At 33.9% G+C, this 13,412-nt stretch overlaps 1 protein-coding gene across 2 annotated transcripts in view; it reads right to left on the bottom strand.

Moving 5' to 3' along the window:
* Nucleotides 1-3,465: 3,465 nt before the first annotated feature.
* Nucleotides 3,466-13,412, bottom strand: part of SF3B1 (splicing factor 3b subunit 1) — a 50,723-nt gene continuing 40,776 nt past the window's right edge. For both annotated transcript variants that reach the window (XM_074302778.1, XM_074302779.1), the window contains 8 exons: nucleotides 13,042-13,263; nucleotides 11,995-12,177; nucleotides 11,786-11,897; nucleotides 9,995-10,115; nucleotides 8,647-8,778; nucleotides 6,175-6,447; nucleotides 4,310-4,526; nucleotides 3,466-3,949 (listed from right to left, as the gene is read on the bottom strand). In XM_074302778.1, coding sequence (XP_074158879.1) covers nucleotides 3,791-3,949; nucleotides 4,310-4,526; nucleotides 6,175-6,447; nucleotides 8,647-8,778; nucleotides 9,995-10,115; nucleotides 11,786-11,897; nucleotides 11,995-12,177; nucleotides 13,042-13,263 — 1,419 coding nt within the window. In that variant the 3' untranslated portion in view covers nucleotides 3,466-3,790. The remainder of the gene's footprint in view (nucleotides 3,950-4,309; nucleotides 4,527-6,174; nucleotides 6,448-8,646; nucleotides 8,779-9,994; nucleotides 10,116-11,785; nucleotides 11,898-11,994; nucleotides 12,178-13,041; nucleotides 13,264-13,412) is intronic.

Genomic DNA, 13,412 nt, shown 5'->3' with positions numbered 1-13,412 from the left:
ATTTCATTTATACTACCAAACCTGATTGTAGGAAGATAATCTGGGATGTTTTAAGTGACCATCTCAATAAATTTGAACTTAAATTCTTTAAAACTTAAACGGATTTGTGTTTGGATAATCTACTCAGAAGGTATGGAGGAAGGCTAGAAGGCAATGGGAAAGGGAAATTAAAGTGACATGAAACTTGCAACTGACAGGAGGCAGAAGATAGCTTTTAAAATTAGGTTTATACAAACCATGTGTCATGAGCACTACATAATGAACTATTTTATAAAATACTGCTAAAGATGTCATCAAATGTTACTATGTATATGGAAGGATAAAGTACACAGATGACTTCAAGATATCAGATCTCAAGGAAGATCCACTAGTATGTTGGGTAGACCTATAGGGACAAGATTTTCACAGAATAAGTTAGATTTAGCAAATATCTATTTGGATGAGAACACAGATCTATTGGACACATAAAGGAAGCTATAATTTTTACTGTGGGGTACTCCTTCCACCAAATCACAATCTCTGTTGTTTAGTTGTCCTATGAGCTACCATGACCCAAAAAAAAAAAAAAAAAAAAAAAAAGATATTATTCTAAGGACAACCTGTTTGAATATAACTAGGCTGATCTTTCGAAGACATATACCTCATCCCCATACTAGGATGAGGCTTCAGAATAAGATTATGTTGGAATCTGTATATTGGCCTATCCAGTGTGATGTGGTACCAAAATTTTAGGGTAAAGAAAGTGTGAATGGGTCAGCTTGAGCCATGTGAAATTTAAAAATCTAAACATTTGCTAACTAAATTATGAAAACAACTCTATCTCCTAATACCCAGAACTTCCTTTTTATGAATATCAGACTGACCATTGAGTCATTCCCAAATTCAAGATTTGGTGTCCATCTTCCCAATAAATACTGCAACCAAGTCAAGGAGAGTAAGGAAGACTGCTTGTACCTTATTAATACTCAAATTTTCCTTTGATGGAATCCTTAATATTGACCAGTGAATCATTAACAATGAATGAAACTAAGGCTGCTAGTAAAAACATCAAAATTCTTGCTGGCTAACAACATCTAGACTATGTAAGAACTATATAGCTATAGATATAGATATATCAAAAAAATGTATCTGAAGAGGAATATTTTAAAATTGTTTTGCTCAAAATAAGCTTTTCTCCTAGCACTAAACTTTATTTAAGGAATAAATTCAATGGTATGAATCTTAGATAACAGTCCTCTGAACAGTTTATATCCCAATTGTGACAGCTTTAGTTTCCTTAAAAATTTCCCTAAATTACTATGCTTTTCTGACTCCATTGTGATACTGAGAAACTTGAAAGTTATTTGCAGTGTTAGAAATTTAACCAAGAACAAAGAAACTTAAGTGGCCATAATAATTTTCAATTTTATGAGAAAGTTGGTTCTTAGGAACTTCTTTAATCAGAACTTTCTCAGTAGAAAAATCTCATATTAGCTAATCTTGAAAGTAGCAAAACCAAGACAGTGTAATATCAATATATTCAAACTAGCCGATTAAAAATTGGTCTACTAAATCTTTAGATATAATAAGTTTTATTTATCTGATGGTGCCTGATGATCACAGGGTACTGTACAACAAATCTTTAAAATACAATAAGAAAAAATTGAACAGCCAAAGAGATTAATTGAGAAGGCAAAGGCCCACAAAAGAACCAACATAAGTGCAGAAAAGAACCCACCCACTTTCCCATTACATTAATTTCTGCCCTTGTTTAAGTTTGGCTTTAGGAACATCAAAACAAATTGTTAAAGTAGTTTGGAAATAAGAGAATTTAACTTCACATAGCGTCTTTCACTTTCACAAAATGCTTTTCTTATTCAATAATAAGCATACAAAAACGATAGTAACTCTTAAGGAACTCTTGAGCTTCTATTTGGTCCAGATGTTTAAGATTGCATCCTTTAGGACTTCCCCTGTCTGTGCCCACAAATTCTCTGCATTTATAAAGTCACTTATGGTGTAATAGTCTCCTGTGCTCTATTTTGCCACAACAAATGCATAGATACTTTCACGTGTGTAGCAAGGTGCTCAGCACATAGTAGGTACGTAAGGAGTACTTGAATTGTATTTTCAAATTTTGCCAAGATTGAAAAGAACATATTGCACACAAAACCTGGCATATTCTAATTTGGCTTTGAAATCTTTCTTCAAGTCTCATGATCAATTTTGAAACTAATTTGACACCAGCTATCGTTAATAGCATCATTTTAATGTCATTTCTACCTACTATTATCAAAAACTACTATAAGAAATTATGTGAAGATCATTTTGGAACACCTATAACTGAGTGTAGGGATGAGAAGGAAGGGGAAGAGTCACATAACATATTAATGGCTTGATGCCAGAAAGCTATTCCATGCACAACAGAATTCAAATTTAACTGCTCAAATCTCAATTCTTTAAAGCAAGTTGAATTCTATTGCTGTATTTTTTTCTCATCTACAGCTAGCAAAAAATACATTTCAAAAAACCAGTATACTAAGTGACCAGTATTAGACAAAGTGGGAAAAATATTGCCTTAGTGCCATGAGCACTCCCGCTCTATCTCATACTTAACTAAATACTAAGGGCAAAAAAGTTGTTGGTAAAGTCAAAGCCTTAAATGAAGGATGCTGGACCACAAAAATACAAGGGCAGCAGAGAAGCTGTAGGGGGAGGTAGAGAACAACCTTTTCTAAAATATTGCTTATTAGAGAATGGCACTTATGTAGTGCTGGTCCCTCCAATAGTAGTATATTTCAGTCCAGGCTTGAAATCTGAAAATTCATTCCTAAATACCTAAGGCAAAACAAATGTGAAGCAAATGTAAAATTTTTAGCTGGTATTTTCTATAATATTGAATCAAAGGTGATCAGACAGACATATTTGAGCATGTCATTCTTAGTAGATTTAAAATTTTCTCTTTGATTATTACTGTTATTTGGAGATTAACTCCCTCACAATAGATAAAAATATTTTGCAGCAGAAAATGCCTTTAAAAATTTAGTTAGGTGTTCCTATAGTAAATCTGTTATTCACTATCAAAAACTGGGTACAACTTTCAACATTTGTTTTTAACAATGCTTATCTAGAAAGCATTTTGAGATCATTAGAGATGAAAGGCGCTATGTAAGTGCAAAATATTATTCAAGACAAATCAGTAAAGGTGCTCTTTCTGTGGTGACAATAAATGAACTTTCATGGTCAAATGGTTATGCTACTTGAAGCACTCTCACCCTGAAATAAGAAGGAACAATGGGGTTGTATCACTTTTGATAAAGACATTTGTCACCAAATTAAGAGAATGTGCATTCTTCTTGGCTTTTTAAAAAATAAAATCTAGGTAACAAAGGTTAAATTATGCCACTCAATCTACACAAACCGACATTTTATCCAAGTTCCTCATTTTACAAGTCTCCATGTTCAAAAAACACACACAAATTAGCATTTTGTACACAAATGTTTATTTTTCAAATAAACATCCCCTTTAAACACAAGGAATGAAATCTAAATCTTCATAAAGATGAATTCAAAATGAAATCCCTCCAGTATATTGTGTGTAATCACTGTGTCCTTGGTCACTACTGGCATTTACTGTTTAACATCAAAAACAAAGACAGGTTATTTAAAAATCATGCTACTGGATTTCTAGCTCTTCTTCTATGACCAGTTCTACACTGATCTGCAATGTTTAAAATTTTACATCACCAAATTGAAGCAAGTTTAAGGTGTGGAACAGCTGTGCATTAAACACAAAAACAAACAAATAAAATTATAAGATATAGTCAAGTTCATAACGAATATAGGTGTTTTTTTCATCATTGTAGATTCTTGGATAATGTGCTATGAGTGCATCCTGTGAACCAATGTAGATAGAATTGTAAATCTTCCAGTACACATCTCTGACTTTTCTGGCTGGGTGAAACAAACCCTAAAAATAAAAAAATAAGAATAAAATCACTTTAGTTTTTTAAGCAAGATAGTGTCGTTATCTGCTTTTCAGAAACATATTCCAAACATAAAATGTCATCCAGCAATCTGGATATTTTTTCTTCTCAAAGGGTAAATCAAATTTCTAAACTGTTAAGCAATTTGTTCAGAAAAGATCCAATTCTCTGTCATTTTCCTTAATGAAGTAACTGCTCTGCCCATATACGTAGTGTCCTATAGATAATTAAGAACAGTAGTTTATTAATTTAGTAATTGATTTTTGCCAAATTATTTTCTTCATTTTGAAAACTGATTTAATTAAGTTAAACCATAAATCAACCCTTTTTTGATTTTAACATACCTGCAAACAGTATTGCAACATTCTACATGGTCCAATAGCAACTCTTAGGCCTTCGAGGGCTCCCATAACTGCTTGAATAACATGGGGAGATGTCTCAAACACATTAGGCCATACATAATTCAACAAATGATTAAGAGAATCTTCACAACCAAATCCATAAACCCCAAGAGACATGTGTTGCACCACTGCACTGGCAGTCTGTCTGTGTACAAGATCTCTGTAACAAAATAAAATTTAGTTTTAGTTTTCTAACAAACATCAAATTGCTCATTAGGAGACTGCCTATTTCTGAACACTAACAGCAGAAAATACTCTCATGTATTCAACATTTATTTAGCAAAACCAAAACAGTCTATCTGCAAAGTTTTCTTTCATCGGATCCAAATTTACCTCAAAAACTCAGCATGCTTGAAAACTGACATTTGTCCCCCCCTGGCCAAACTTAAGGCATTTCATGAGAAGTCAGAAAAATGGCTATCAGAAACTATTTTCCAAGTCTACAAATAAAAAGGCAGGAATAATAATGCACATGGCATGATGACTGAAATAATACATAATGAAATCTTATTAAATTTGAACTTGCAAATTTAGAACATGATACAATTCAGACATTGAAATAACTCAATTATATACCTCTTGTAAAGTATTAAGACTTTCAAAAGTCAACACCTTTCCCATATCAAGGAAAGAAAAATTTCTTTAATTTCTTATATATTCATTGAATTTAATATCATTACGTAATGCAGACCTACTGTTATTTATAATGTATATCAATAAAAGCAAAATATAATTTACACGGAATGTTCAAATATTCCATGTAACTATGTTTTTCTATGTAACTTGAGCTTATTACTGAAGTATTTTCCATCCTGGCCATTTTTATAGTTGTTTTCAAATGTATGAGACTCTTCATGTCCCCATTAGGAGTTTTTCTTAGCAGAGATACTGGAGTGCTTTGCCATTTCCTTCTCCAACTCATTTAACAGATGAGAAAACTGAAGCAAACAGGGTTAAGTGACATATCCAAGGTGTGAGTTTTCTGAGCCAGAAAAAAAAAACTAAGATCTTCCAGCCCCAGGCTGCTCATGCTATTTTTAGGAACACTATAAAAACAAGGAAACCATATCTGCCTTTCAGGGTTGTTCTAAGAATCAAATAAAATATTTGTAAAGCACTCAGCATAGTACCTGACACATGGTATGTGCTTAATAAATACTTAGTTTTATTCTCCATTTGGATGGAACTATAGAATCTCTTATACTCCTCATTATCCTACTGAATACAGGGAATATCAACTTAACCTTACTTTGATGATAAAGGACTATGATGATGATCACCCACTACATTTAATGATTCCCTTTGGTACTATGACAAGGTACAAAGGAGTATTCCTCTCTTAAATGATCCCAAACTATTATCTTTTAACAGACAATGACTTACAAATTAATATAGTATTAATTGGTTTTCCTGGACCCAGTCATTTTAATCCAGCTTCCCAACACCTATTAAACTAGTACTTTGAACTTCACAACTAGCAAGCCATTAGTTCCACACCTTCTGAAGGCCTTCCCTTTCCCCCACCTCCAGACAAAAAAATCCTAGGACTTTTGTGGTGCTTGAAGATTTTTCTTTTTACTTCTGTACTGAAGATAATCTTCCTAATGGCTAAGACTTTTTGAAGTTAAACCTCTCAATGAAGATGTGTCTATATTTATATATACCCAACACCTGAAAAAAATTATAAATCGATTTCACTGTATTAGACTAAACTGATAAGATGCCACCCAAACAAGTCATATATAATTTTCATATTTCTAACAGCAATAAAGAGAAAGGAACCAAAACTTAAGTTAAAAAAAACTGACCTGTCCATTAAAGCATCTTCAAGTAATGGTGTTACAGCATAAATATAGTCTTTTCCCATTTCTCCAATGTATTCAAACAAGAAAGAAAGTGATTTTAAAACACCATTCTGCACATTCAGTTCAGGAACTCGATATTCATTCATCAGGGCAGGCAGGACTGTGAATGGTGAGCATGTCTCTGCTACAATAGCTATGGCCACTGTAGTACATACTCGGTTTTGTCTTTCTTGAACTTTGAGGTTGTTTAGCAGTGTAGCCAATACATCATGAGGTCTAAGGGGAAAATACAATAACAAACTTAGAATCAGTTTTAATTAACTATACTGGAAAACAAAAAAAAAGAGAATAAAATTTCACATATAATAAAATAAAGAAGTGATACTCTATATTCTCACAGATTCTACTTAATACTCCACTTGTCAGAAATATGTCAGAGGAGATTCACACATGAAGGGATCTAGAACATCTCAAAAGTATTCCTTTCTGAAGAGCCTCTCTTCAAGTACAAATATGAACTTAATACTTTTGTTAGCTTCTGAAAGTTACTTTAATGTGATTGGTTTATTTAAAAATGTAGCAAAAGTGATTTCTAAAATGGAAGGTCAAGAAAATGTTCACATTAAACTTATTCTGTATTCAAAACATCTGAAACTAATGGTTGGTAATGTACGGCATTAAATCTGCCTGGTCTCTAAGCAACTGGTAATGGAACCATATCCAATATAGTAAAGAGGGAACAATTCTTTCTCCTTTACTTTTCTTTCCACTCTCAAGCAAGACATTAAGAAGAGTGATTGCCACCTCAAAGTCATCAATAGCTGTTTGTTGCAAATGAGCTAATATTTTAGTGAGCTAAGACATTGTGAAAATGCCTTTTGGGAAGGATGAAAATAAAACATGCTGAATTAGAACTGTGTGAATGAACTACAGCTTCATATCTGTTAAAAATATTATGTCAGTGAGTCAGAGACAACCCAACTTTATCTCTGTCTTTCTCTATTTCTACTAGTACAAATTGAGAGTCCCCTACATACAACCCTAGACAAAGTATAAGGCAGGTTAAGGGAATATTAACATGGAAGAGCATGTACCTCTTTTGGTGTTGTTTGAATAATTAATCTTAATATTTCAAAATAATTCCTGAGCTCCAGTCTTGCATCATTAACTGCCTATTAGACATTTTGATCTGTTCCACAGACACCTTAAATTTAGCATGTCTAAATAAAACTCATGATCCCTCCCTCTAAACTCACCATTCTTCCAAACTTTTCTATTTCTGTGGAGAGCACCATTATCTTTCCAGTCCTCTGGTAAACAACTTTGAAAGCATTACGCCCCATATATATTCCAACTCCACTATAACCTTGAATATGTCCCTTTCTCTTTACTAATATGACCACAGCCAAGGCTGAAACTTATCACATCTTGCTTGTGCTACTGCAAGTTTCCTGTTCAATATCTCCCTCTCCCATCTACCTTATTATACACAGCTGTCTGCCATACCACTTCCTGATAATAAACAACGACTCTTTACTACCTAGATCAAACATGCACTCCTGCCTCACAAAGAACTTTACATCTCTGATCTTTGCATTTTAGTACTGGCTATAGCCAATCTCTGGAATACATTCCCTCCTCATTTCTATCTCTCAGAATCTGTAATTTGTTATAGCATAGCTCAAGTACCACTTACAAATGGTAGTTCCTGATTCTTTTCCCAGTTGTTTGTTCTTCCTCCTAGAAACTGACTTGCATTTACTCTGAATAAAAGTGATATTTACCCAAATCTTTGAGGTACAGGACTATCTTTATATCCCCAGGGCCTAATATAGAACTTAATTCCTTGTTGAACCAAGACTTGAAATTGTGGCACTGTTCAATATAAATATGGCTGATAGGTTGGTTGTATAAACAAAACATCAACAAGCCTGAAATATAATTCTCTGCAAATTTCAACTGTCATCCAAGAAAAACACCATTCACATTCAGAGAACTGATGAACCCTGAATATTGACTGAAGTATGTATATTTTTTTAAAACTGTCTTCATTTTTCTAGCTTTTTTGGAGGGACAGAGGGGTTTTGGTAAGGGGGAACATAGTTAATAGGCATGTCTTCCATAACTTCACATGAATAATGGGTATCATAATGCTTGCCTTCTCAAAAGGTGAGGAAAGGCCTGGAGAGAGGAGAGAATTTGGACACAAAATTTTAAATAAAATTTTTTTTTAAATTTTAATGCAAATATAATTATAGAAAATTAAAATACCCTCCCAACTAAATTTTACTTAAAATAAGACACTTTAGAAAATAGCAGTAGAAAATAAAATGCTTTTTCAACTATATTTTAAAATATATATTATTTAAGTATTCTGTACCTTAAAAACACAAACATATAACCGGTTTAAGATATCACAAGAAATTTATAATAAAGGGGGGGAAAAAAAAAATCAACAAAATTAATACCACTTACCCGATGGCTTTTGCAATATAACCAAATGTGTTGACTGTGGCTCTCCGGATAGCTTTTTTATGAGCTTTTAACAATTCTAAAAGTTCAAAGCAGATTCTCATCCATTCTCTTGCAGAGACATATTCTGCTCCCCTGATTACCAAAAAAATGACATTAGATATTCAGAAGTTAAGAATAAACTTTTAAAAAAGGAGGATATAAGATATGTGACATCTGACTTCATGACATATCATCCCCCTTTCCTTAGTATCTTTGGACCATGTGATTCCTTCCTCTAAAAGACACCATGTAATTGACTATTTCAATTATTTAGCTATGTGTGGATATGAGATAAGATGAGGCGTAAAGAGGTACATGTGTACAAACAACGTCTAACTTATCCAGTAGCTCCCAATCTACTATAGCCACAGCACAATGATATCAGAAGTATCTATCTGGCATATATATATGAGATGGTAACCGTAAAAGGCTGCAGGATTGCTCCCTGGATGCCAGATAATGCTTAGCCTGTAGATGCCTTAAATGCTCACACAACAACGAAGCTGTGGCTTCAAATAAAAGCACTGCTAAGATCCATGATTTAACTTTGGCTTATGAACATTTTTTGTGATGCATTTCCTGGGCAACCTGATGAAATGAACTCCTTTTCAAATAAGGTTTTTAAACACATGAGATAAAATACATAAGATATAAAGGAATCCAATTCTACTTAAATATACTTTTGAAAATATTAAAAACAAAAATTCATTAAAAAAAACTCCTAGGCTAGAGGGTAGGAGAGAGACAGATGCTTTCATTATCATAGGAACTCCTGGGTAAGGAAACTCCTTACCAATGTGATCTAGCACCCATCTCTGCAATTTGAAGTTAAAATAACTTGCCCAGGACAAACTTTTCCTTAAGAGAAAGCAAATGTAATTCTTCTCACAATTTCACCAATTTTAATTAACTCAAAATCAATTAGTAATCAAATTATAGTCATGGAAAATGTTTAAGTCTTAAAATTATAACAATATTAGAGGAAATAATGCTAAACAATGTCAGGCTGACTCAACAACATAAGATTATTTTTAACAAATCAGTATGAATAAACTATTTTACACATTCTGGGAAATACCAAATTATTAGATTAATTTTTTAAAAGAAATTTTAGAGTGGCAGCTAGGTGGCGCAATGGATAGAGCACCAGCCTTGAATTCAGGAGGACCCGAGTTCAAATCTGGTCTCAGACACTTAACACTTCCTAGCTGTGTGACCCTGGGCAAGTCACTTAACCCCAGCCTCAAAAAAAGAAAAAAAAAAAAAAGAAAGAAATTTTAGAAAAAAAAATTCTCTTATTTAGAAATACCTGTCAGCAATACGTCCAACAAGATCGATACAGTTTTCTTGTACTTTCTCATGTCTATTCTTTAAGATTGGTGTAAGCCGTGGCAATAAATCTTTAATTGGTGGAGTCATCTTGTGCATACCTATTTAATGAAAATCAATAAACACTCAGTTAATGTTTGAACTATATTTTGATTTACTTTTCCCTTGACTGAACTTGTGTATATAATAAGATTTTCAACTACCTTCAGAGAACTTCAGACACTGATTTTTAAATTTCATTTTTGCCATCAACTTTCAATTATGCACATTAAATGAAAGAAAATCAGTAAGATGGGCAATTCAAAGTGGTGAACAATCCCCAAAAAAGTTTATTTGGTTTTGGAATGTGTTTTATACTGACAGTGAAAACAATGGTCTAGCTAAAGATCTGGCAAGGAATACTATTTCAAACCAGGGGTAGAAGTTTAAATTAAAGTAAAAATTTCAGAAAGGGCCCCCTTACCCTTTAACTGCAAAACAAACAGATCTCCAGTCTCCCTGCAATGCAGGGGATACTTGGGTGGTATTTAAACCTATGGAGAGAAAAAAAGGAGGCAGCTGGCAGGGGCTCTTGCTCTCACTCAAAGATTTTTTTGCTCTGACTGATTTGCTCTCCACTGTCTTTCCCACTTTCCCCAGGCAATCCATAAGGTTTGAAAACCCCATGCACACCAGAGCCAAATGATTATCCCTCAACAAATCAAATCTTTCAAGTTTAAAAGGGCTTAATTGATTTGGGGATCATATGCATATTTATCAATGCAGTGTTTTAGTTCTCTAACTTGCCATAAATATATTTTGTTAAGTTAGTAGGATGAGTAGCTGCCACAGCCCATAGCTGACTACCTTCATGGAGGTTATTTGGGGCCCCTCCAAACCCTGAATGGGTTGCTTCTGACTGTAGCTGTACTTCAAATATAATGAAGTGATACAGTGAAAGATATGCAGTGTAGCACAGTAGCTAGAGGGCTGGACTTGGAATCAGGAAACCTGGGTTCAAATCCCACCTTAGATGCTTATTAGCTGTGCCAAGTCACTTACCTTCTCAGAGCCTCAGTTTCCTCATCTGTAAAATGGGCATAATACTTGCAACTACCTACCTCATAGGGTTGTTGTGAGGAAAGCGCTTTGAAAACCTTAAAGCATTATATAAATGTGAGTTATTATTATTATCGGGAAAGCTATCTTGCTTCATCATACTGCCCTCTTACTAAAAGCTCATCCTTCTCATTCTCCACTTTCTAAAAATCATTTACTCTAAGCTTGCTGCATTTGTTTTTGACACTTCCCTTGGGACAGCTAACAGTATTTTATTTTAAAAGATCTACCAGGAAAGGTAGGGAGATGATTAAAGTAAAGAAACAGTAACTTGTAAATGGTTTTATAATCTCTTAAATCAAATGAATTTAAATGCTAACTTTTTGCCATCTTCTGCCAATTGAGTTGTCTTAATGTTCTTTAATATGTTTTAAAGCTAAAATGAGATTTTAGAAAGGACACTATTTCTCAAGGATCTAAATTCTATAATGCCAAGCTCTTCAAATTTAGAACAGCCCCTTCCTGTTCCAACAGACTATATATCGAGCTAAAAAGATTTTTTTTCTTTGGAGATGTAATAATTTCATGGCCTCCTTTTTTTAGTTTGGAGCAACCAGAAGTGTGCAAAATCAGGAGTGGGAATTGCTGTTCCAAGTACTATGCTTGAATGCAAATTAACAATTATAAATCAACAAGGCTAATGTATATCTCACATTTTCCCACAATTCCATACCTATTACATTCACAATGGCCTTCAGTGCTCCAAGGATGCTTCCCAATACTTCAGGATACTCTTCCCCCAAGTACTCATACAGGACAACACCCAAATGTCCCATCAATTTTTCCTGAAATAAAGAAATGTAATTTAGAAACAGATACCATAAGTTAATTAACATTTTTATATAAAAGAAGAGGAAAAGAAGATTTTAAATAAATGATTACCTCCTGACAAGTTTTCATAACAACAGCAGTACGAGAGATGAGATCAGCAGCCTGTTGTCTGACTTTGGCTGATTTGTTGTTCAAACGCCACAAAACTGTACCACAGATCTGAGGCAAGTAAGGTTTGACTCTCTTGCCAAGGGCATTGACTACTGTGCCAAAACCATTCAACATCACTGAGTCCTTTAAAAAAAAAAAAAGGGGGGGGGGGAATGCAGTTAATTTACAGTATGGAACAGTAACAGATGTTAATGATTGTTTAAGGTATTTCATTACCATTAAAGGTTTTTCCTCATATGTAAAAGTATTTTAATGTTTAAAAAACAATATCCTGGGGCAGCTAGGTAGTATAGTGGATAGAGCACCAGCCCTGAAGTCAGGAATTCAAATCTGGTTTCAGATACTTAATACTTCCTAGCTGTATGACCCTGGGCAAGTCATACAATTAATCCCAATTGCCTCAGGGGAAAAAAGAAAAGGGGCAATATCCTTACAAAGTAGGAAATATAGAGAATTCTTCAGCCCTTTTTGCAGATAATGAAATTGAAACTGAGAAAAAAGGACACCCAAGCTTACCCAGTTACTAAAAAATGTGAAAGTAAAGGTTAGTACCTAAGTTTCCTGACACTAGTTTGGCTCCCTGTGGTTTTAACAGAACAAGTAAAAAAGAACTTTATTAAGGATAAGATGGAAAATTAAAGAAAATCTGTCTTAGATTCAAATTATAAGAGGACCCCTACTATATTAACTTCATTCTTTTTCATATTTGCAAAAAAACATAGGACATAAGTTATAGCAGTGGTCCTCAAACTTTTTAAATAGGGGACCAGTTCACTGTCCCTCAGACTGTTGGAGGGCCGGACTATAGTAAAAGCAAAAACTCACATTCTGTCTCCCTCCTTCAGCCCATTTGCCATAACCCTTCGGGCTACATAAACATCCTCAGCTGGCCACATGTTGCCCGAGGGCTGTAGTTTGAGAACCCCTGAGTTATACGATATAAAACAAAAAGATAAATTTTTCTTCCAAATTAAACTCATTACTTACTTCTGTGGTCTGTTCCTGAAAGGCATACAGGATGCCATCAATAAGTTGTTCTTCAAGTTTGTGGTCAATATCTGCTGCACCCAAGTTTCCCATTATTTTCTCAATAGTTTCCATAACCATTTTCCTGTACTGTTCAGCTTCATCTTTTAGATCATCCACAATCCGGGAAATAATTTCTGCTGCACCTACTTTGTTTGCCAATTCCACTGTGGTATCCACTAACTGAAAAGAGAAAAAGCAACTCAAACATTCTTATTTCATTTTCATTAATGAAGGCTAGAAAATAATCTTAAAAATAATTCTCCTATGGTTCCTGAAATCCTTGAGATTTCAGATATATACCAAAAAAAAAAAAAAGATTAACAGGATCT

Source organism: Sminthopsis crassicaudata, chromosome 3 (assembly GCF_048593235.1).
Source record: "Sminthopsis crassicaudata isolate SCR6 chromosome 3, ASM4859323v1, whole genome shotgun sequence".
Classification (NCBI taxonomy): Eukaryota; Metazoa; Chordata; class Mammalia; order Dasyuromorphia; family Dasyuridae; genus Sminthopsis; species Sminthopsis crassicaudata.
This window is presented reverse-complemented; position numbering and strand designations above follow the sequence as displayed.